Source organism: Chrysochloris asiatica, unplaced genomic scaffold (genome assembly GCF_000296735.1).
Source record: "Chrysochloris asiatica unplaced genomic scaffold, ChrAsi1.0 scaffold00021, whole genome shotgun sequence".
NCBI lineage: Eukaryota > Metazoa > Chordata > Mammalia > Afrosoricida > Chrysochloridae > Chrysochloris > Chrysochloris asiatica.
This window is the reverse complement of record NW_006408539.1, coordinates 27,392,371-27,417,883: the sequence shown is the minus strand read 5'-3', so window position 1 is coordinate 27,417,883 and position 25,513 is coordinate 27,392,371. Positions and strand designations below refer to the sequence as shown.

Below are 25,513 nucleotides of genomic sequence, written 5' to 3'. Positions count from 1 at the left end.
GGCGCGCAGCTCCGGGCGATGACTAAGACTCTCAACTGGTAACTCAACCGCCCCGCTCCTCCCCCTCCCCAGCCCCCACTCCCGCCCCCGGGTCCCGCAGACGCCCACCAGACTCTCCTTGCGTGCACTATCCAGAGGCTGCAGAGCCGGGGAGCCCATGCCGGCCCCCTTCCCCGCTGTGTCCATGCCTCAGCGGTGGCGCCCCCAGGGCCAGGGCGCCCAGGGTTGCCGGGCGGCCTCCGGGGGCCGCTGCTCTGAGCCGCGGCCGGCGCAGTGCGAACCCGGGGACTGAGCGCGCCGCCGTCGGTCTGCACCGGCCCGCGCCCTCGCTCTGCCCGCCCGCCTGGAGCCCCGGGCTCCTTGCGCCCTGCGCCCGCCCGCGCGCCCGCCGCGTCCTGTGACAGCTGCGGCGGCGGCGATGATGCAGAGGAAGAGGGTGCCGCCGGCGGCCGAGTGATGGTGGAGCCCGGCTCCGGGCGTGCGGCTAGCGTCATGGTAGGGCTGCTGGCCTCGCGGCGCTGAGCGAGCCAGAGAGAGTCGGGGACGCGCAGCGTGTCTGCTGCTGGGCTCTGAGCCCCTCTCCACCCACCCTCGCTCTGGTCTGCTGTGCCAGGGTTCGGAACCCTTTCCACCTCTCTGCGCCCGGGGGCTGACACTGGCTGTATTGGAGCTTCTGTCCACCCATCTGCGCCTGGGGACTGCTTCTGCTGGCGCTCAGAGCCCCTCTCTACCCATTGGCGCTCCAGTTCGGCTCTTGGTGGTATATTGACGTTCTTGCCACTCCATCCTCTCCCCGCCTCCGGACGCCTCCCCGTCTCTAAATGGAATTAGTGGAGCTCGGAGCCTCGGGTGTAACGCACAGACATGATCCATGGACGCGCCGTGTTGCACAGTGAGTACCTACCCGCTGCTCGGTCCACTTGCGCCTGCATTCCTTTCCTCCTTTCATCCCGCCACGACTGACCGCCGGCGCCCGGACCCTGCAATCCTCCGGTCCCGGCAAGTGGAAACTTTCTGTATTGCAGCATCCTAAATTGGGGCGTGGGGGCGGCGCGCCTTGGCGGTCGTTTGCTCTGGGGTCTCCCAGGGACAATTGGCTTTTTTGAAGCCTGAATCTAGCAGTGGTGAGCAGAGCGTGGGGTTGTGGAATGGTACTTGAGGAAGGAAGGTGGAACGTGGGATCCGGGGAAAGAGCTTGAGAGCCCAGGTCAGTATTTTGAGGTGAGAAGAAACATCACTAGGTGGGAAGATTTCAAGATTTCTCGAACCCTCTTGTCACTCCAGTGGGCCCTTGAAGCCCACCTGACTAGACCTTAGAGAGTGGAAGGCTGACACTCACCTGCACTCTATTTTGGCTGGTGGATATCTGTTGTTGCTTTAAGAGTGTGTACCCAGGTTTTCTGTCTACCCATGTAGTCGGAAACCCTGCATGTGCGGTGGGAATTTGACATTATGAAGCAAGGTTTAGAGTAATTCTTGGAGGTGCCTAACATGGCTAACAAGCACAGTAGAAAACCTTCAAATATCTATTAGGCAACTAATAGAACCTAGAACTTTTTAGGTAATTGGGCAACAATGTGTAAGTAGTCAAAATAAAATAGAAGAGGAAAAGTCATAGTTTATGAGGCTAAATTACTTCCATAGTTTTCTCAGTTTATGTTTTGTAAAACTGTGTAGTAGTAGATCAAGAGAATGGAAATGAGATAGAAGTTCAGGCTGTAAAGGTCTTATCTAATTTACTGTTAAGTTGCACATCAGTCTCTAAAAATGTGATTCACATAAATAAATGTCCATATAAACGACCTTTCTTTAAAAAAAAAAAAAAAACCAAAAACATATATTTCTGGATACGTGTTAAGTCAAAGATGAGATTGGGAAACATTAATTTCATCACTTAGTACTAAGGACTGTGCTTAATTGATATATTCAGTAAATTTGAATAATGTGCATTTTTATATTGCTGCCTAATGCCTCCAATCCAAATTCATCTGCTTGATTCCTTTTCCCTTTGGATTTCTTTCATGAAGTACAAACCACATTGGAATTGGGGTCCAGTAGATCACTGAGCTTTTCTCATTGCTGACATTTCTTCTTCCTCCCTGTTCCTGTGGACCCTCTCTCCTCCATGAGAGATTTCAACAATGTCCCTCACAAAGGGGAACTTAGAAAAGAGATGGTGGTTCTTGAAACTCCATTGTATGTTATTGTTGTCATTAAGTGCCTTAGAGTCCGTTCTGATCCATAGCGACACTGTATAGGGTTTCCAAGGAGCGACTGGTGAGTTTAAACCGCTGAGCATGTGGTTCAAACTGACTTTGCAGTCCAGCGCATTAACCCACAGGGCCACACTAGGACAGTAGATAAGAATATTGCCTCTGAGTCTTGAAGTATACATTCATCTTAGGAATCTAACCCATTCCCAGCTTTATTGAATTCCCTTAAAAGATCCCTAAGTTCTTCTGTTTATGCATTTGCCATCAGCTTTTCAAGTTCCAAGTCTACTTGGAATCCTTAGCAATAATACAATTGTTCTGCTTTGATGTCATTTGGTCTTTAAACTATATTACTCTGTTATTAAACATGGTCATTTCAGTGTACACTCATTTTCTCTTATTTTTCTTTGCTGTTTCAGTTGTAGCAAGTTTAATCATCCTTCATTTGTCTGGGGCAACCAAGAAAGGAACAGGTATGTTTCTTCGGTTAAAATGAGAGTGGAAAACCTCTAATTGCATTGCATTTTCCAATATTCCCACATTTTCTTCTTATTCCAGACTATCTGGAAATCTTATGGTGTGTATAATTGATTGGTTTTGATGAAGACAGCATTAAGAAATTAATTTACTAATGGATATTGTAAGAATGTCCTCTCTATTTTTAGTTTTATAGAAAATTGGGTAATAGCTATTTATTTATTTATTTCTGCAGAAAAGCAAACCACTTCAGAAACACAGACTTCAGTACAGTGTGGGACTTGGACAAAACATGCTGATGGAGGTGTCTTTACCTCTCCCAATTACCCCAGCAAGTACCCCCCTGACCGGGAGTGCATCTACATCATAGAAGGTGAGGAGGTAGAGGGAGAACACTGGGTAGTACAACAGACCAAGCCTGGGCCATCTCTAAGACTTGGATCAACAGTATACTTAGAGACATTATTAAATGGGTTTGGGAGATTATGTGCATAGATATCTTCAAACAAGTCAAATAACTGTAGAATCTGGAATCAATTAATAATGGAAATGATTAATAATGGACTATAAACAAATAGATTCTGGAAAATAAAAACAAATCAACAACTTTGAAAGTTTGTTTTTCAATGAGTTAACTGATTTCATTCTGATATATAGTGAACATAATCTTACCCAATGGGAAACAGTTTTTGAAATGAGTACATAGATAGTTTACTTTAATAGTTATTAGAATTATGTGTGTGTATATACATATAGGAGCTCTGGTAGCGTAGTGGTTACGAATCGGGCTGCGAACCTTAAGGTCAGCGGTTCGAAACTACCAGCTGCTCCGCGGGAGAAAGATGAGGCTTTCTACTCCCGTAAAGATTTACACCCTCGGAAACCCTGTACAGGGTCGCTATGGGTCGGAATCGACTCGACGGCACTTAACAACACAACAACAACAACATATATACATATACACATAGAGTCCTGGTGTGGCACTGTGGGTTAATGTGCCAGACTGAAAAGCTATTTACACTGCAAGGTCAGTTATTCAAGCTCACCAGCTGCTCCTCTGAAACCCTAGACAGGGTCACTATGGGACGGAATTGACTCGATGGCACTTAACAACAAATATATATATGAGTCCTGGTGTGGTGCTGCAGATTAATGTACTGGGCTGCAAAGTTGGTTTGAGCAGCAAGGTTGGAAGTCCAAGCTCACCAACTGCACCTTGGAAATCATGTGTGTGTGTGTGGGCGGGGGTGCTTTGGACTGGGAACCAAATTTTGGCTATCCAAACCCACCTGCTGCTCCTCAGAAACCCTGAGCAGAGTCATAGCAACCCTGTATAGGGTTTTGGAGGACTGGCTGTTGGGTTTGAACCACTGATTTAGTGTCTGAAATCTTGAAATTTCATAAATGACCACCTAGGGTGAAACTGTTGTTCTTTCCACGTGTGGGAGAAAGAGGAATGATGAGAATTGAAGATGCCTGGAATCAACTAATCCAGTAAACTATTGGAGCATGTGGCCTCCAGTCTCCATGAGTCTGGGGCTGGAAGAACTAGATGGTGCCTAACTACCAGCTGAGGGGGATCACATTGGAAGGTCCCAGATGGAGTTGGGGAGAATGTGGAACAAATCTCAAAATTGTAACCAAGCCTGGGCTTGCTGGTCAGAGGGAGACTAGAGGAACCAGAGACGATAGCCCTCTGCCATGCTTCAGGTCTGGAAGGGAGCTTATCTTGGTGGTCCAATTTTTAGCTAAGCAGGAGTTAGCTATATAGGGAGACAGGGCCCCTGGTAAGGTGCTCCCACAGTGGGATGGTTAATTGTTCAAGGTCAAAAGTGCAACCTTGTTCTGGGGACAGGGTTGAGAGGGGATGGGAGTGTTGACTGGACTGGGGATGGGAGTCACAGGGAGGCAGTGGATTGCATTCCTTGAGATGGAACCAATGGTGTGATTTGGTGCATGTAGAGCTAGTAATCTTGCCTATGGACTGCCAGTCACTTCTCAATGAAAAGTTGTACTTAACTTCAATAATATAATTAATAGCAAAGTACAATCTATTGCTATTTACAGTTACCCTGTAGTTAGAGTTGTACTGTTATCCTTATGGAAATGCAATCTTTATGGGGGTGTGCTATAGGAGAAGCACTGGACTTCTAACTGCAAGGTCAGGGGTTCAAACCCACCATCCGCTTCTTGGAAATCCTATACAGAGTTGCTATGTGTCAGGACCAACTCAACTGTGCTTAACAACAAAACTATTCTGATGAGGAATAAGCTGAAGGAAAACAACAATAAGAAACTTTTGCAAAAGACCAAGTAAATGCTAGCACAAACCTGAACTAGAGAAGTGGTGTTGAGGTTGAGTGAGAAATGTAAGATGTTTATGAACGTGATGTGGACATAATCAAAAGGTTTTTACTTGGTGACTTGTTCAGCGGAATTGCCATACTTGTAGAATATAGGTGGAGTAAGAAGGTTCAAAGAAAAATTAGTGTGCTAATTTTAGTGTTATTAAAGAAGTCTATCAAAGAGATTGGAGTCCTCGTATGGTGCTGTAGGTTAATGCGCTAGACTGCAAGCTCAGTTAGAACCTCAAGGTCAGTGGTTCAAGCTCACCAGCCACTCCTAGAAAACCATATACAGGGTCAGAACCAACTCGACGGCACTTAACAAAAAACAACATCAAAGAGATTGGATAGATGGATCTTTAATGCAGTGGGGGCATCTGAAAACATATATTTGAAGTTTTTAAATGTAATGATTATTGAAGTTGTTAAAATCGAAACTATTCAAAGACAGTATTTGGAGCACTGTACTTCCACTTTAAAAAGAAACAGAAAAGGACAGATGCTTGGACTTGCCCCTGAATTCTGAGTTAATTGGTCTTGGGTGGAACTTCAGGCATCTGTAATATAAAGCTTTCCCTGTGATGCCAGTGACAACTACAGTACAGATGCACAGTGAGAGAAAAACATAAAATGTCCTTGTTGTTGGGAAGTGCCATCAAGTTGGTTCTGACACACAGCTACCTTGCATAGGGTTTTCCCAGGAGCTGCTGGTGGGTTTGAACTGCTGATCTTGTGGTTCACAGTCTAGTGCTGATTCTATGGCATTACACTGTTGTTGTTGTTATGTGTCGTGGAGCCAGTTCCAACTCATAGTGACCCTGCACAGGGTTTCTGAGGCTGTAAATCTTTATGGGAGCAGAAAACCTCATCTTTCTCCTGTGGAACAGCTGGTAGTTTCCAAACTGCCGACCTTGGGGTTAGCAGCCTGATTCCTAACCACTATGCTAGGGGTCCGTATATATAGAGTGTTGTTGTTAAGTGCTGTTGAGGCATTTCTGATCTACAGCGACCCTATATAGGGTTTCTGAGGAGCAGCTAGTAGGTTTGAACTGCCAATCTTGTGGTTCAAACTGACCTTGCGGTCCAGTACATAATCCTGCAGCACTACATACATGGTCTGTTGCTGCTTTTGTTGTTGTTAAGTGCTGTTGAGTTGGTTCCGACCCATAGTGACCCTGTGTAGAGTTTCTTAGGAGCCACTGGTGAGCTTGAACCACCAACCTTGTGGTTCAAACTGACTTTGTGCTCTAGTGCATTATCCCACAATGCCACACCAGGGCTCCTCTAGCTGCTGCTTGTTGTTGTTGTTAGGTGCCATCGAATCAGTACCTACTCATCGCGACCCTCTGTACAACAGACCAAAACACTGTCTGGTCCTGTACCAACCTCACAATTGTTGCCATGCTTGAGCCCATTGATGCTGCCACTTTGCCAATCCATCTCAATGGGGGCCTTCCTCTTTTTCTCTGACCCTGATGCTAGAGGTCTGGAAAATACCTTAAGGAATAGGCTGAGTAGGAGTAACTTAGATTGAGAAGGCGAAGCCTAGAGAGTTGGTCAAAGAAGCAGAGGGTTGTCACAGCAGCAGGGGGACACCTAGGGAGTGATGAATGTGCAGTGCAGTTGGTTACAGCAAAGAAAGATCTAGTCAGTCCAGAAATGCTTCTCCAGACAATTAGGAGGCTGTTGTGTCTTCAGTGTGAGCACAGTTTTTACATGGGGTGGAGCTAGCTCACAAGGCTTGGTAGAGTGAGTGGGCAGGATTTATGGACTGTGAGACACACAGAGAAAGACAGATTCATCCTCCCTCCCTACCTCTCTCATCCTGCCTTTCTCACTACAACCCCCCCACCGTCTTTCCTCCCTCCCTCCTTCCCTTCCTATCTTCCTCTCCTACTGCAGTTATTTCTTTCTTACTTTCTTTTATCCTCTTTTTTTCCTTTCTTTTAAGGGACAGAGGTAGTTCTCTAGAAATTAGAGAACACTAGAAAAATGGATAAGAAAGAAAGAAAGAAAGAAAGAAAGGCAAAAACATCAACAATATCTTCCATTAATAATGTAAGATAGGTTTTGGTAAGCAGTTCCAAGGGAGGACCAGTCATGGAGAGGCAAGCCTCTGGATTAAGGTTTAAAGTGATCTGTGAACTCCCTCAAATGAGAGGGGGACTTCCATTTCATTTTACCAGTGCACTATTCAGATGAAAAGCAAGATCTGGTTGGGATAAAAGAGGACTCACAGGAGAGATGTGAATGGAGAGATTAGGAAGTGAAACAAAAGTAAATTTAAGGAGTTGGACCTAGACAGCGTCAAACATTTCTCATGTGCCAATATCACTTATTATTTTTTAAATATGCAACAGGAAATATACAGTGTACTTATTTATTTCTGACGCATTTTACTATCACCTAACATTCAGCTAGTAGGATTTTCTAATGTGTCTGGCTGATTTCAACAAGTCTGGCCAAAGCAAATAGAATTCTCTATAATGTGGTCTATCAGAGGCTGTGGCGCTGTGGGTTAATGTGCCAGACTGCAAAGCCATTTGAACTGCAAGGTTGGCGGTTCAAGCTCACCAGCCGCTCCTTGGAAATCCTATTCAGTGTCGCTATGGGTCAGAACCGACTCAATGGCACTTAACAACAACAAATCAGAGGCTATACAGTATGATTTCTTAAGGGAACTCTGAGAGGGATTTTTTTTTGTACATGTTGGACTGAACTCAAGGGAAAATGGGAAGCAGATGTATGAGGAGACTGGAATTTATAGAGATATAAAAAGAAAGAGATTTTAGTAAGTTAACTCAGGACTGTTCTCATTGCTTTGGCTTTCTCCATTCAAAGAAATCTAACACACATTAACTACTCCACTGGACTTCTGGTGTGGTGCTGTAGGATCAGTACTGGACAGTAAACCACAAGGCCATCAGTTCAATCCCACCAGCAGCTCCTTGGAAACCTTATACAGGGTCACTATGAGTTGAACCAACTCGACAGTAATTAACAACAACACTCTACATAAGGATTCATGAGTGGTACTGTAGGATAAGCACTGAACCACAAGGTTGGTTTGAACAGCGAGGTAAGCAGTTCCATCCCACCAGCCACTCATCGGAATTCCTCTACAGGGTCACTGTGAGTCAGAACCAACTCGACGGCATTTAACGGCAACAACAACAACTCTAGTTACATCTAAAAGTATTAGCCCTTATTCTAAAATAATTTGTTTCTTCCAAAATTTATCATAGTAGCTTATTAAAGAGGGTATAAGCAAGGTTACATATTCTAAAGAATACGAAAATTAGCATACTAATATATATGGGTCACATATTGGTCTCAGTTTTTAAGCATTCATCTTTTTTTTGTTTTTGTCCTAATATTTTAGGAAAAACAACAAATATCATTTTCCAAATGCCTTTTAAGGATATTTAAATTTTTTTCTGATTAAAATAAATTTATCGAACAATTACATTATAGTCGATGCTGCATTTGTTGACCTGTGTGACATAGAGTAATGTAAACTAAAATCATTTCTGATTTTCTTGCAAGAGTTACTATGTTCCCTCTCCAGTGTTCCAGTAGTCAGAAAAATGTTCAGAGATTATAAGCAATATTTAAAGTACTCATTTAACATGCATTGACCTTTAACCAGTTGATTTTCCATTTAATACTTAGTAAGCTTCAGGGCTACCTTTTAATCCCTAAAGTTCTCATTTCCGTATCACCATGAATCTCAGGTGTTATAAACTTTAGACACCTACGCACGTAAGCCTTTAGGTTTAAGGTGATCAAGGTGAGAATGAATGTACAGTGAACGTTCCGATTGGCTGCTGATCACAGAGTGACCAGAGCCTGTCAGGTCTGAACGTGGGCGTTTCTGGAAGAAGGTAGTTCCAGATGAGGTCCAGAAGCTAGGAGTCCCTCAGAAGACTCAAGCCACTGTCCTTAATTGACTAGGAAGAACGTGTGTTTGTATCTTCATAATTATAGGAGCCCTAGTAGTGTACGGTGAAATGAACTACAGGTCACTGCTCACTGATAGGTGGACAGTTCTAATCCACTCACTGTGCAGCATCCTGGCAGAAACACCTGCTGATCTGCTTCTGTAAAGACTCCAGCCTATGAATCCCTATGGGGCTGTGATGTCACATGGGGTTGATGCATGTTAAAAATCTACTCAGAAGCTCCTGAAAAGAACAACATAGTTGTTCTGGGGGTGTCCTGGCTGAATATGAGCTGGAATGCCAGGAACTGGAACTGGTGGGGCCACCATTAGTCGATCTAGCCATATAGTAATTTTAAGGGTTTCTAGTCCAGTTAAGGAGCTCTGGTAGCGTAGTGGTTACAAATCTGGCTGCTAATCTCACAGTCAGCAGTTTGAAACTACCAACTGTTGCATGGGAGAAAGATGAGGCTTTCTGCTCCCGTAAAGATTTACAGCCTCGGAAATGCCGTACAGGGTTGCTATGAGTTGGAACCGACTCCACGGCACACAACAACAACAACAAGCCCAGTTAAAGGAGCCATGGTAGTATATGTTGTGCATTACCCACTGGGCTGGCTGCTAACTGCAAGGTCAGTAGTTTGAGTCTACCAGGCACTCTGGGAGATGATGAGGCATTCTGCTCTCATAAAGGTTTACAGTCTCAGAAACCGGATTCTGGGTCTCTGTGAGTCCAACTGGACTCCATCATCACCACCAGCCTGACTGAGCTCTTCCATGATTTCTACAGTTATGAAATATATTTGTGAAGATAATCTCGGTTGCCATTCACTCAACAAAGAATTTTTGAGAAACTTTCCAAGATAGACACTGAGTTAAGTGCTGAGGAAGAATTGCAGAGAAGATACGATTCTTGTTTTTTCATGAACTGATATAGACAGTGAGGTTTGCTTAAGTAAGATCTTCTTGGATAAATGTTGTTGTTGTTCAGTGCTATCGAGTTGGTTACGACTCATAGTGACCCTGTATAGGGTTTTCAAGGAGTGGCTGGTGAGTTTGAATCACTGACCTTGTGGTTCAAACCGACCTTGTGTTCCAGTGCCTTTGCCCACAGTGCCACACTGTGGATAATGTTGTTGTTATTATGTGTCGTGGAGTCAGTTCCGACTCATAGCGACCCTCTACAGGGTTTGCAAGGTTGTGAATCTTTACGAGAGCAGAAAGCCTCATCTCTCTTCCGCGGATAATAGGAGTGAACAAATCAGAGGTACATGAAAGTAAGAAAGTATGAAAGCTGGAAAAGTCATGCTATTTCAGAAGAGAATGTCCTGTTTGGAGTGTCTGAACTTATTCTGTATGAAAACACTAGTAATGTGTATTGTAAAATGCCCTTAGGAATCTTATAGGTAATGTGAAGTGTTTGGATCAATATCTTAGAGCTCAGAGAGAGCAAATGAAGAAGTTTAAATTGGAGAGTGATACCATCAGTTTTGTGTTCTTGAAAAATTCCTCTTCATGCCCTTGTCGTTGGCACTGTGTTCTAATCAAGATATGTCCATTGAGGACTACTGGAGATGCTTGTAGATCTCTATGCTGAACAGTTCTCAGGAGGTTTCTGACCTAACACAGGGGTCACCAAAAAATATGAAGAAAGGGGCAGAAGGGTGCTCCTATACATTCTCAACTGGATTGAGCAATCTTTCATACTGTGACTACTTTTTAAAATTGTTAAACATGGAAAAGGTTGACTTTCTATCAGAATAATAGTTTGTGCATCTTCATCTCTTGTAAGGACCCTTTTGACATAGTTACACGAATAGTAGACCTTATACCATCAGTGGAGTCTTGGTGTGGTGCTGTAGATTAATGAACTAGACTGCAAAGTCGGTTTAAACTGCAGGGTCGGTGGTTCAAGTTCACTAGCCAATCCTCAGAAACCCTATACAGGGTTACTATAGGTCAGAGAAAAAGAGGGAGACCTCCAACGAGATGGATCGGCCAGGTGGCATCATTGATGGACTCGGGGGTGGCAGCGGTGGTGAGGTTGGCCCAGGATCGAACATTGTTTCGTTCTGCTGTGCATGGAGTCGCTATGAGTTGGTTCCGCCTGGATGGCGCTTGACAACAACAACATAGGTCAGAACTGACTCAAGGACACTTAACAACAATAACAATGCAATCAGTAGAATGATAACAATCGAATGCTTATTTTGCATTGCCATGCATATCATGTTCAGAATCTGTTAGAAAGTGTCCAGATCCCCTCAGAAAGAGAATCATAAAAATCAAACTAAAGATGTTTTAAATGACCTTCTAAACACTATTTTTTCTTCCCCAGCTGCCCCAAGACAGTGCATTGAACTTTACTTTGATGAAAAGTACTCTATTGAACCTTCTTGGGAGTGCAAATTTGATCATATTGAAGTTCGAGATGGACCTTTTGGCTTTTCTCCAATAATTGGACGTTTCTGTGGACAGCAGAACCCACCTGTGATAAAATCCAGTGGAAGATTTTTATGGATTAAATTTTTTGCTGATGGAGAGCTGGAATCAATGGGATTTTCAGCTCGATACAACTTCACACCTGGTAAGTAGGTGATTTTTTTTTTTTTTTCTTCAAATTTTAACTGATGTCTTTTTCTTCCTGAGTCTTCTATCTTCATAATACAAAAATGTTTGTAAGACAGTATTGTAATTTTTCAAATAATTTTCTAATTTTGTTTAAAAGCAAATGTAGTCTTTCTAGAGATTCTGAGAAAAGAAAAATTATCCCCTTAAAAATTAGCTACATTTGAGATAAAGTGTAGTGACTCAAGGCCCACAAGGTTATCTGCAATGCAATTAATTAAATGGATGTTGATTATTCTGAAATAAGTAATTTGAGAGACAGACTGTAATAAAGAAACTAATTATGCATAGAATCCCAATAAACGTGAAAGGCATTGTAGGATTGTAAAATGGACCCATCAAAATGTTCTTTGGAGAACTTGGATAAAAAGGCCATTTGTTCTGAAAATTATAATTATTTTTGAAGCAAATGGATCACATGAAAAAGCAGCCTAATCTCTTTTGAGAAGTGCAAACTCCTAAGGGCTTTGATGAAAAGAAAAGTGAGACCCATCCCAGCCACATATTCATTTGCAAGGCCTGCAGACATTATCAGCAATTATGAAATGATTCATTTTCTGTCAACTTACCTTTTTAACCTTCTAATATTAAAAAGGGAACCTGTGATTCTGGTTAGCCCATTTTATGTAAAGTCCTGGTGCGATGACGTAGGATGAGCACTGGACAGCTAACCATGGTGCAGGATCAAGCAGTGTTTCATACTGTTATTCATAGGGTCGCTATGGGTCAGAACCGACTCAACAGCACTTAACAACAACAGCTAACCACAGGGTCAGTGTTTCAAACCCACCAGTACCTCCTCAAAAACCCAAGACAGGGTTACTAACCAACGTGACAGGGTCAAGAACCAACTTGACAGCACTTAACGACTTTATTCATGACACTGAAAGTAGGTTCTCACCTTTTTAAAACACAAGGGCACCATACTGCATCAAGTTGGGATTTGCTGACAGAAAGGAGTTTTTCTTACCCAGTGTAAAAAATGATTCAAGTTTCAAATAAACGTACATTATTTATGTATACTTAGTTTTTTCATTATGCATATATTACTTCATTTAGGATATAGGAGAAGTAATAGGAGAATTTGGAAACTCTAAAACATTTTATAAGTTATTGTTCCATGTTTCACAAGTAGCCTCAGCATAGCGCTCGGATTCTCTGATTCAAAACTAAAATATTAAAATATGTAATAAAAGATGAATGATGACTTTTGTTTTGACATTTGGTTATGTTAAATAAATCAAACACTGTGTATTATATGTATCGACCTGAAGCATGAGGATAATTTCAATAATATCACTGTCATTGCTGTTGTTGTTAAGTATCGTCGAGTCGGTTCCAACTCATAGTGACCCTGTATAGGGTTTCTGAAGTGCCACTGGTAAGCTTGAACCGCTGACTTTTTAGTTCAAATGGCTTCGCAGTCTGGTGCATTAACCCACAGAACTACATCAGGACTCCAGCAAGATTACTAAGGACTTTAATTGTGTTTACTGTTACTGGATTACTCACAGGCATCATGGATTTGATATGTGATTATGAAGCAAATTCAGTATGTTCCAATAAAAGAAAAACATATAGATTAATTCGCCTGGCAGAATATCAGTGCTCCAGTTGCCAATGGAAGTGTGCATTTTATTCTTTTCCACTAATTTTTAGTTTACTTGGGACCTAAGCGTAATGTCAAAGTCTAGATTTAGGTTTCTCTAAATTAACTTCCACCTTGCGTTTAGAGATGGTCAGAATTATAGGCAGGATTTAAAGTCTTGGCTCTGTGGGAATGCAGGCCCCAACTCCAGCGTCATTAGTGCTGTCCAAGGTTCTGACTTGTCTTGAGAACACAAAGGATCAGGGTCTATCAGCTTTCCTTGGTTACAGAACGCTATGTTTCTCCTTAATCATTTCTCTTCGCTCCTTGTTTCTCTGTTGTTGTTGCAGACTCTGACTCATGGTGACCCCATGTATACAGAGTGGAACTGCTCCACAGGCTTCTGAGTTACAATCCCCTCAGTGTAGCATTGACTTCTCCCACTCCTTCACTTTGTTGCCTGTTTCCTTTCCCTAGCCTTCTGAATTTTGTTCCTGGGTAAATGCTGTCCTTTTGATTTTGATGGGTCGAGATCACCAGACCTGTCTTTTGAGATGCCTCTGGATATGTTCTAATGGCCAACCTTTTGTGTAGTAGCCAAATGCTTAACTGTTAGTGCCACCTAGAGAACCCAAACCCAACAAACTCACTGCCTTCAAGTTGACTACAACTCATAGTAACTCTAAAGGACAGTGGAGAATTGCTCCTTCAGATTTCCAGGACTGTTATCCTTCTCCTTTCATAGAAAGGCAGTACTGATTTGGTGAACGAGTTGATGGAATGAGAAATGTCGGAGGATTGGGAATCATTTAGACAGCATTTAGGGAATTGGAACTTAGGCTGGCTTTAGTTGTAACTGTGGGTTCTTTTTCATTTGGCAATATAATCCAGGTGATGATCATGGAAAACTGAGGGGAAACGTTCCCTAAATCAGCTTACAGAGGTGAGTCACAGTGTACTGTGAAACAGGCATCAGTGCTCCAGCTCCTGTAAATGAAGGCCCACCCACTACATTCCTACAGACAGTGAGCTCCAGCATGGTGGTTAGGAGCTAGGAAGACCACTGACTCTGGAATTAGATTGGGTTTCCTAACTTTATTTTTGTTTCCAGGTGCTGTCAAGTTCATTCAGACTCATAGCGAACCCAGGTACAACAAAAGGAAAGACTTCCTCACACATGTCCCCGTGTTTAAGTCCATTGTTGAAGCCACTATGCCAATCCCTCTCATTAACTCTTCCTCTTTTTCTCTGAGCCTCTATGTAACAAGCATGATGTCCTGATAACATGTCCAAAGTATGTGATATCAAGTCTGCCCATTCTCACTTTTATGGAACATTTTGACAGTACTTCTTCCAAGACAGATGTGTTCCTTCTTCTAGCAGTCTATGTTGTATTCCATATTTGTCACCAACACCATAATTTAAATGTGCTGTTCTTTTCAGTTTTCCTTATTCACTATCCAGCTTTCACATGCATATGAGGTGATTAAAAGTACCATAGGTTCGGTCAGGCACACCTTAGTTCTCATCTTCCTCTCTTGTTTGCTATAAATTGTGGGAATAATGTTGCATTCTTTGACTTGCACAGCCACAAGATCATTGGTTCAAACTCACCAGCTGCTCCTTGGAAACCCTACACAGGGTCGCTATGAGTCAGAAATGTCTTCATGGTGCTTAACAAAAAGAAGCAATGTATTTTATGTATTGGCCAAGGAGAAGGAAGATTGTTAAGTAATTTTCTATGCAGAGAGAAAGCTTTCCTAATCTTGTTTTCCAGAGAGATTACTGAGTGGTTCTTCTCAGCATGGGTAGCTTTTCCATGGTGATTTAGGTCCCAAATGCTGATAACTGGGCTCCTGGATCTGCTCACTTGCTCTTCAGTTTCCTTATCTAAGCCCATATTGCTTGACATGAAAACTAATCTGTGCCGCTTCTCTCCAAAGTTATGTTTCTTAATATCTGACTATCTATCTTTCACCTTTTTTTTTTTTTTTTACCTACTCAGTTTAGGGAAAGGAAAAGTCTTTTCATTGCAGACTTCTGTAGTTTCTAGTAGCTGTGCACCAGAATGGTTGGTTTGAGGGAACTAACCAATTGGAGGAAATGTGTGGAGATGGGGGTAGAGGGACAGGAGAGCAGAACCAGCGAAGGTCCCACAGAAGCGCACTTCATGATGGTCTTCTGGGCCTCCTGAAACAGTCTGACAGTTCCACATCTTCTAGCTCACTGATCTTAGTTATTTTGGATATCCTGCCATTACGCAGGACATTTGGTGATGAATCACCTCAGATTATACTCTTGCAAGTAAAAACATTGGGAGATAGAGAGCCAGGGAGAAATAAACTGATTATGAACTTGGGGCCTGTGAGAGTAAGGGGCAGTGAGAGTCTCAAAGAAGGGATGGAGAAGCCTGGGAGAGAGAGGGTTCCCGACTACCACCTGTTGGGAAGTACCTGTGTAGGCTCAGCTCTGTCGTGGGATTTATTCACCAACATACTTTCCTACTTGGAGAAGAGACAGGCTTTCAAAATCACTGAAAATGCCCACAGTTAATTAAGGCAAAGCTTGATAATTCCCATACATACAATTCAACCAAAAGCAATCCAAAAAAAACCCATATAAAAGTGCTAATTGCAATGTAAAAACCAAAACCCACTCACTTCCATCCAGTTGATTCTGACTCATAGCAACCCTATATAGGATTTCTGATGCGCTAAATCTTCCCAGACACAGAAAGCCTCCTATCTCTGTGGAGCAGCTGGTGGGTTTGAACTACCAAGTATGTGGTTAGCAGTCCAGTGCTTAGCCTACAGTACCAGAAGTGCTCCTTATTGTAACATAAGTATATTCATTTCTTCATCTGAAAATTAAAGTCCTTTTGTTAAAACACAAAAGCACTTTCATTGTAGAAAAGGAATTATCAGCAAACAGCTTTGCAATAAAAGCAAATGGAATGGTGTCCTGGTGGTATAATATTTAAATGAGTTTAGCAATTGGCCAAAGGTCAGTGGTTGGAGCCCACCAGCCAGCTATTCTTTGGGAGGTAGTTGTGGCAGGTTGTTTCCATAAAGATTATTATTTTTCAGGTGTTTCTGACTCATAGCGACTCCATATAGGGTTTCCAAAGAGTAGCTTGGTGGGTTTAAACTGCTGGCCTCGCAGTTAATAGTCCAGTGCTTATCCTACAGCATTCTCCCATAAAGATTTGTTGTTGTTGTATTAACTGCCATTGATTTGGTTCTGACTCATAGCGACCCAATATAGAGTTTCCGAGGAAGCAGCTGGTGAACTTGAACTAATGACCTTGTGGTTCAAACAGACCTTGCAGTCCAGCACATTAACTCACAATGCCACACCAGGACTCCCTCATAAAGATTACAGTTCTACTCTGGCTTACAGGGTTACTGTAAGTTGCAATCAATTGTATTTTCATTATTACTTCCATAATAAAAATATTTAAAACAGCCAACACAGAGAAAATGCTATGATTTCGCAATGAGTTCTAAGAAAGTGGTTTTCATTTCCCCATATCACACAATTTGTACTCAAACTAAGAATGTTTTATAAGTAGAGAATACCTCAGCTATCATTGTCTCCAGAGACTTCCTCTTCCATCAGACCTGTGATTGTGTCATGGAGTCGGTTCCGACTCATAGCGACCCTGTTACAGGGTTCCTGAGGCTGGAAATCTTTACAGGAGCAGAAAGCCTCATCTTTCTCCCTCAGAGCAGCTGGTAATTTTGAACAGCTGACCGTAAGTTTTGCAGCCTGATTCATAAACACTATGTACCAGAGTTTCCATCAGACTGGCCCACCTCAATTTTTTTTGCTCCTTTGAAGTATAAACTAAGGACAAAAACTGATCAGCCTGTCTGCTGTACCCTCCAGTTAGGTTGCTGGACTCTAAGGGAAGGTAAACAGTTCTTCCAATCTCATTAGTAGCTTGTTTCCTGATGGAGAGATTTTCTTCCATCTACAGGAGTTCCGGTGTCGTGCTGTGAGTTAATGCGCCAGACAACAAAGTCATTTGAACTGAAAGGTCTGTGGTTCAAACTCACCAGCTGCTCCTTGGAAACCCTACCCTATACAGGATCGCTATGGCTTGGAACTGACTTGATGGCACTTAACAACAACAATAACAGAGAGTATGATGTATATAAAATCTTCCCCTTTTATTCATGGTATTTCTTCAGATTGAAAAACTTACTCATGCCTTACTAGAGAAATTAAAATAAAGAAATATGAACCAAAGTAGTAGCTATGGGAGTTTGGGGGAGGCCACAGCATTGAGGTTGGCCTGACATTCTGCTGTGCATAAGGCGGTACCAACTGGATGGCACCTAACAACAACAACAGCAAGGACATTTAAATGAGTGTTGCTGTTATTAAGTGCCGTTGAGTCGATTCCAACCCATAGCAACCCTGTATAGGGTTTCCAAGGAGCATCTAATGAGCTTGAACCACCAACCTTGCTGTTCAAACAACTTTGCAGTCTGACGCATTAACCCCCAGTGCCAACCCAGGACTGAGTAGAGTTGTTGCATAGGATGATAGTTTTCTGATATTTTGTACTGAAACCCTTCCCTCTGAGGAGCTTAACTTGTTTCCAGACTTTTCTGCCTGGTTGGCTGTCTCCTTTCAGACTCCATGCTGACAGACTTCAAAGGCAGGGATTTGAACACAGTGTTTGAAAAAGATGTCTGTGCTTAGTGACTGAGCTGTGTTAGTCAGGTGAGCATTCTGCCATGAAATTAGTATTATTTAATTGTTCAAAGCAACATGTTGTCTCTTTTTATCAGAGATGGAAATGCACGTGTCAGCACTGATTAAAACATTCTCAGTTTTTTAACATATAGTGTGAGTTCTGATAATTGCTTGGGTAAGAAAACAAAAACCACACACACACATACACACACTCATTGCTGTCAAGTCCATTCTGACTCATAAAGACTATAGGACCAGGTAGAACTGTTGCATAGGGTTGCTAAGTTCAAACTGCTGATCTTTAATCTTATAACAACCAAATGCTTTAAGCAGTGTATTGTCAGGGAATGATCTGGCAGCAAAGTGCTGTTGTTAAATCAGTTCCAATTCAGAGCAATCCTGTGTAGGGTTTCTGAAGCTTTAAATCTTAGGAGCAAGAAAGACTCATCCACCTACAGGGTGGCAATGGGCTCAAACCGCCGACCCTGTGGTTTTCAGTCTAGTACTTATTGTATGGAGCAACACTCTCCTCCTATTATATATTTTTGTTGTTGGTAAGTGCCATTGAGTCAGTTCTGACCCGTAATGACCCTGTATAGAGTTTCCGAGGAGTGGCTGGTGAGCTTGAACTGCTAACCTTGTGGTTGGTTCAAAGTGACTTTGCTGTCCAAAATGACATTATGTGTGTGTGTGTATATGTATATATTGTTGTTGTTAAGTGTCATAGAGTCGATTCCGACCCATAGCGACCCTGTGTAGGGTTTCCAAGGAGCTGTAGGTACCTTTGAACCTTTGAATTGCCAGTCTTGTGGTTCACGGTCCAGTGTTGATCCTACAGTACTACAGACTATGAGGTCTGTTTGAACTGCAAAGTTGGTGGTTCAAACTCACCATCTGCTCCTTGGAAACTCTATGCAGGGTTGCTGTAAGTCGGAACCGTCTCAATGGCACGTAACAACAACAACAACATATATGTATGTTGGACTCCATGCTTTTGTTGTTGAATGCCGTAAAATCAGTTTCGACCCTATTCCAAGCCATAGCGACCCTGTATAGGGTAGGGTTTCCAAGAGGCAGCTGGTGAGTTTGACTCTCTGACCTTGGGGTTCAAAATGACCTTGTACATTATCCTACAGCACCACACCAGGACTCCATATATATGTGTGTATATATGTGTACGTTTTCTGCTGTTAAGTACTATCAAGTCGGTTCAGACTCATAGTGATCCTGTATAGAGTTTTTGAGGAGCTACTGGTGAGTTTGTGGCACTGACCTTGTAGTTCAAAGTCCCTTCTGGACTAGTGCTGATCTTCTAGTGCATACAGGGACTCTGTATGCAGATGTGTATGCATATGTAAAAGCATATGTATATATGTACACCTTCTTGCCCAAGCAAATTTCACAACTCCCACTATCTAGCTAAGAAAAACATACATATATATACATACATAGTTCTTTTTAAAAACTCTGAAGTGTAATTTGAAATTTTCACTAAAAGATGAAGGACTAGAATGTTTTACAGTCTAAAGTTAAAATTCAGACATGATTTGAGTACTTTGTTTTTTCACTTAACGATAAAGGATTTAGTAGTTTTAGTCCAGTTTGTATACATACATTTTAACCCGTTTTCATTAAATCGTGTTGTTATTGCTGTTACGTTCAGTTGAGTCAGTTCTGACTCAGTAACCCTGTATAGGGTTTTGAAGGAGAAGCTGATGGATTTGAACCACTGACCTTGAGGTTCCAGATGACTTTGTGGTACTGGGCTTTATCCTACAGCCATGCCAGGACTCCAACTCTAATTAAAATATGTTGTTGTTGTTTAGTGCCATTGACTCAGCTCTGACTTGAAGAGACCCTATATAGGATTTCTGAGAAATGCCTAGTGGATTTGAACTGCCGACCTTGCAGTTCAAAACAATCTTGTGGTACGGTGCTTATTCTATACACCCCAGATATACTAATACTAGCCCCATCAAAAGCTAACCAATGGAAAATGTAAGGAGAAAAATGTTGTCTTCTTTCGGTATCTTCTTCTAGATATTGAATTGAAAGCTTTAGACTTTGTTGTTGCTATTAAGTGCCACGTATTCATTCCAACTCACTGGGACTCTGTATAGGGTTTCCAAGGAACAGCTGGTGGGTTTGAACTGCTGACATGGTGAATTATAACAGGGACAAAATGACCAATGTGCAATAGGTGCCATGTGTTTTTATGAAGAAAAATGGTTTTCTAGACCTTACTTTTACTCAGTTACCCCATGACTTGTATGATCTAATCTTGACTGATAATAAAGTGCTTAGAGTTGAAGAGATGAGGAAGAGAGTAACAGAGACCAATGTGGTTTGATTTGGTAGGTATTCGGGAGAGAAGGCAAGAGTGGGAGACACAATTTCCAGGATTAGCTCCCATCTGTGCAGAGAATACTGAGAAAAGTAGCAAAGAAGAAGGAAACGTGTTAAGTAGTTTTCAGTGCAGATAGATAGCCTTCCTCATCTTGTTTCCCAGAGAGGAGGGACAAAGTGCTCAGGTGTGTTTATATTCCACTCATGACTGATTGTCAGATTGTGCTTCTTCGAATGCTGTATAATGAGGACTGGACCATGAACCGTCACAGATACATCCATCTATTAAGTGCATTGTTTTGTAGAGCTGAAGGTGGCTTTGGCCTTCATCTCTTTCCAATTTTTCAGGGTAGAGATAAAGAATCCAAAGTTTTGGAGAAAAATGTCTTCTCAGGTTCATGGTGTCTCTGTGGAAGTTAAGTTACTGCTTATCAGTTATGTAATCTCTAGGCTGACACACCTTCTACAAAGGTTGAGATGATGGCTTTAATTATATCACATATTGCAAGTACTTTTAACACAGTTATATTAAGAAATTCAATTACAGGATAATACTATATCACCCACATTTCGCCATGAACTGGTGTATGGATTTAAAAATCCACCTTCCCATGTTGCCTGAGATGTCTTCCAGTTCTCAGCCGTGATTCCTCTCTCCTTCCTCGCCATCTGCTGGAAAGTTCTGCCTTGCAGTCCATCCTTGCCCCAGGCACTGGACCACACTGCCCGTGTTCTTCTCAGATCTCCGGTGTTGCTGACATGGTGTCAGTTGCATGTGTGTTTCTCTCATTACCTGAAAACTGTGGCTCACACACTCCGTCCCCAGGGAAAGATGTGACCTCTTCCTTCCAGAGAGAGTTTTCTCACTGCCTGCACAGCTGTCCTTCTGGCCTGTTGTTGTGATAAATGGTCTTCAGTGACCTCACACTTGGCTCTTTCCAGGCCTACTATGGACAGCTCTGCAGGGTACTGACCATGCAGGGGTGAGGGGGTGCTGAGATCAGAGCACACCCAGGAGCCCCAAGAGGAGGACATGGGACATTTCCCAACAAAGGAATCATCACGACTAGTCCCTAACCTGATCAGTCCCATTATCACAGGAGTGCCAGCTTCACACGACCAATCAGCTCCTCACTGACACTGCCTTGAAGGACAAGGATATTTGGAGACAGAGGAACATGCAAAGAAAAGGAAAGGGGGGGGGGAGGACAAAAGAGGGATTAAAGAAGGGAAATAGAGAAAAGAAAAAACACAGTACCAATATCCGGCCTCCATTTTGCACTCTCCTGTCTCCTAATGGTAGAATTTTCTTCCTCTACCCCAGCTGCCTAGCATTTAATTTATCGCTGCACAGTTAAAGGATGTTATTTTCAAATGCTCTAATTCCTGTAAGGAGCTCTGGTAGCTAATTCCTATTTATTTTGCCTAAGAAAACATAATTATCAAAACTTTTCATTCTTTGAAACCTCTCTTTTCCTTACCATTTTCCGATATTTTGATGTATTTGCCATTTTATTTATGTGCAAAATAAATTCAGGGTTTATTGGGAAAGCAGTGCACAGTGTTACTTTTCTTGAATGAAGATGTTTTCAGTTTACAATGTGTATGCCATTATAGCTAGTTAAATCTAACCCATGTTATTCCTCTTAAACTAAATACCTGGAATTAATTATTTAATTCTACAAGTCTATATTTTGCTGCTTGTATGTATTTATTGATTTACTCAGCTAACACTGTAGAAGTTCAGTATATATCAGATCAGACCCTGTTTTCCTTACAATGAATTCATTGTCTATTATGAGAGAGAAGCTATCTGTAGTAGTTAGAATTAGGGTATCTTCATCTTGAACTTTCTCCTCCAATGCCATCAGTTCTTGATCATATGCTACCTCCCGGAATGGTTGAACATTGACCATTTTTGTTGTTGTTGTTACAGTGACTGTGTATTCCTTCCATCTTCTTTTGGATGCCTCCTGCATTGGTCAATTTAAGCTAGTTGAGTAGCATCCTTAATTTTATCTGTAACTTTAGTACCCTTGTGCCATATAACATGATATATTCACAGATACCATGAATTAGGATATCTACATCTAATGCTACTTGGGCAGCTTAAATTGATCAATGCAGGAGGCATCCAAAAGAAGATGGAAGGAATACACAGTCACTGTAACAGCAACAAAAAATGGTCAATGTTCAATGATTTCGGGAGGTAGCATATGATCAAGAACCGATGGCCTTGAAGGAGAAATTTAAAGCTGCACTGAAGGCATTGACACAAAAAAAAGTGGAGAAAAGATTGAAGTTGTCAAATATTTCATTTTACTTGGATCTAAAGTCATGCAATCAAGAAATCCAAGGATATATGGAATTGGACAAATCTGAAGTGTTACAGAGCAAAGGTATCACTTTGAGGACTAAATTGCACCTGACTCAAGCCTTGGTTATTGACAATTGGTTCATATGCATGAAAAAGCTGGACAGTGAATAAGGAAGACCAAAGAAGGACTGATGCCTTTGAATTACAATGCTGGTGAAGAATTCAATATACTGTGGACTGCCAGAAGAACGAACACATCTGTCTTAGTAAAAATAGTCAGAATGTCCCTTAGAAGCAAGGATGTCTCACGTACACTGGGCATGTTATCTGGACGGACCAATTTCTGGAGAAGGACCTCATGCTTGGGAAAGTAGAGGGTCAGAGAGAAGAGGAAGACCATCAGTAAGGTGGATCAACACAGTGGTTACAACAATGGGATCCAACATAGCCAGGATTGTGAGGATGATGCGGGGCCAATTGGAACAGACTAGATGGCGTTTTACAACAGCATATTATTCAGACTATCCAGGTGCAATCATAAAGATCCTTACATGGGACGAAAGTAGCCAAGAGGATAATAAGGTCAGATTGATGCAGTTTCTCACCAATCCCCATGGCTGTGGCTTTGATAAGGGGCAGAACCACAAGCCTGGGAAAATAGGAAGCATTTAGAAGATTGGAAAGACAAAGAATGCGTTCTTCCTTGGAGCCTTCAGATGGGAATAGAGATGTGCCCACAGCTTTACTTTCAATCCACTGAGGTCCACTTCAGACTTCTGCCTTCTGGAACTGCAAGATCCTCACTTTGTGCTCTTTTAAGCATGGCATTTGTGACAATTAGTTCTAGCACGCAGGGGAAACATACTACCTACAAGTGCTTATTCAGAAAGACATACTAGCATGATGTAAAAACATAAACAAATGATGTAAGTATTCCCAGCAGAGGCAGGAAGCCTCAGAATTGGTGTCTGTCATTAGAATTATTTGAAAGATCAATGTTCCAAGGACAGGCTTGCCAGTTCTGTAAGCAGGACTTTCATACTTGTAAAGTCACACTCCCTATTTGTGTGGATGTATGCACACCTTTTATATATTGGATTGTGTGGGTGCCATCCTTATGCTAAGGGACCCTGGTGGCACAGTGGTTAAGCATAAATGAAATCTTATTGGAACCTGCCAGTAGCTCTTGGGGAGAAAGATGTAGCAGTCTGTTTCCTTAAAGATCACTATCTTGGAAACCTGATGGGGCCATTCTGTTCTATCCAGAGGGCCCCCATGAGTCAGTGTTAACTCAGTGATGATAAGGTTTGGTTCCATCTTTATGCCGGCTACCCTAGAAAATAGAGATGGACCCTCCCTTGGAGAGATGTGCATGGGAAGGCAGTGCTTGTGTCGGTGGCAGTGATAGCTATTTGTAGAAGTTGGCACTCCCTAAACGTCTGCCTCTTCCTGGTGTATCTGCCCGATGATGCCTTTGCTTCAAAAGAGCTCTGCTATCTGTCCCTGCCTGCTCGATTGGCACATGGCCACCGTTCCTCAGCTCTGCTGACTGGCTGGAAATTCTGCTTCAGCATGTCCTTATGGCACTTTCCCTTCCCAGCTACTTCAGGAATTGCAGGATGACTGTAATCCAGTAGGAGGACTTACACACAGCAGGGCATGGACCCATAAAAGAACTCCTTTTGACTTTTTACAATAGGAAGAAGGCTTAGTCATGAATATACCACTACTCTCTGTTTGCTATTGATCATAACCAGCATCAGAAGACTCTTCTGTTCCCTAGAAACTTTTCTTGGGGAATTTGCACTTCAAAACCCCAAGAAGTTCCTCTAAGTGATTCAGAGGGAAGGCAGTTTCACAGGTTCCCTACTGCCTGTAAGTGCACTTCCAACATGGCACCCAGTAGTCTGTGTGGAATACCCATTTCCTTTATAGGCTTTGGCTGGCCAGCGAAGTGGAAGTTGGTGGCATGGTCAGTGGCTGTGCTGATGATTGGGAAAGGCACAGATGAGGGTTGCCATGGTGATGAGAGGTCACATCTGCTGTTGAAGGTTTCTAGGGGCATAACAATGAGCAGGCCTTGCAGAGACCTGCTGTCTTAGGCAATTGGTGAACTGGTAGGAAAATTACCCCTCCCTTGCTTTCTTGCATGTGCATATTCCTTTAATAGACATCTCAAATAATATTTGTGTGTTAAATTTTAAAGGAAAGGAAAGGATTGATGATTGAAAAAAAAAATAATGCAACTGCCCTTAATTCTCTGTTTCCTACTGTTTTGACCTTTACTGCCATTTCCATTCCATGCGTTTTGTTCTTTCTTTGCTGGGAGCATTGTTACGCTGTCTGGCGGCCACTGATTCATTCCTTTTTGGCTTCATTCACTGACCTGAGCTACAAGCTGTGTCCTTCCTTGACAACTTGAATCTCGGCCTCCCCCACTCCCTCCCACTACTTCTTCTCTGGGTTCTGAATCTACATCTCACTTCCTGGCTCTGCCTCCAGACTGTATATTTTGGGAAGGTCTGCTTTGGACACCCTTTACTGCAGCTCTTGACCTTACACACATCCACTCAATGGAAGTGGGCTTGGTGTTGGTTTTTGCTCTCACATCTCTGGTGGTGCAGTGGTTAAATGCTTGGCTTCTAACCAAGAGGCCAGCTGTTCCAACTCACCATTCATTCCAAGAGAGAAATATGGGGCAGTCTGCTTCTGTAAAGATTTATCACCTTGGCAACCCATGGGGCAGTTCTGCTCTATCCTATAGGGTCTCTAGGAGTCCGAGTTCACTCAACAGCAGTGAGTTTGTTCAGATGACAAAATACTCTACTGCTTACTAAAGGCTGGTATCGCGCTGTAGGATCTGCACTAGACTGCAAACCCCAAGGTCGACAGTTCAAACCCACCAGCTGCTCCTCAGAAGCCCTATACAGGGTTGCTATGAGTCAGAACCAACTC

General features: G+C 42.5%; 1 protein-coding gene across 1 annotated transcript in view; it reads left to right on the top strand.

Annotated features, from left to right (window-relative positions):
- The first annotated feature begins 785 nt into the window (after positions 1–785).
- Positions 786–25,513, top strand: part of NETO1 (neuropilin (NRP) and tolloid (TLL)-like 1) — a 163,021-nt gene continuing 138,293 nt past the window's right edge. The window contains exons 1-4 of the mRNA XM_006837553.1: positions 786–892; positions 2,633–2,686; positions 2,926–3,063; positions 11,314–11,562. Coding sequence (XP_006837616.1) covers positions 865–892; positions 2,633–2,686; positions 2,926–3,063; positions 11,314–11,562 — 469 coding nt within the window. The 5' untranslated portion in view covers positions 786–864. The remainder of the gene's footprint in view (positions 893–2,632; positions 2,687–2,925; positions 3,064–11,313; positions 11,563–25,513) is intronic.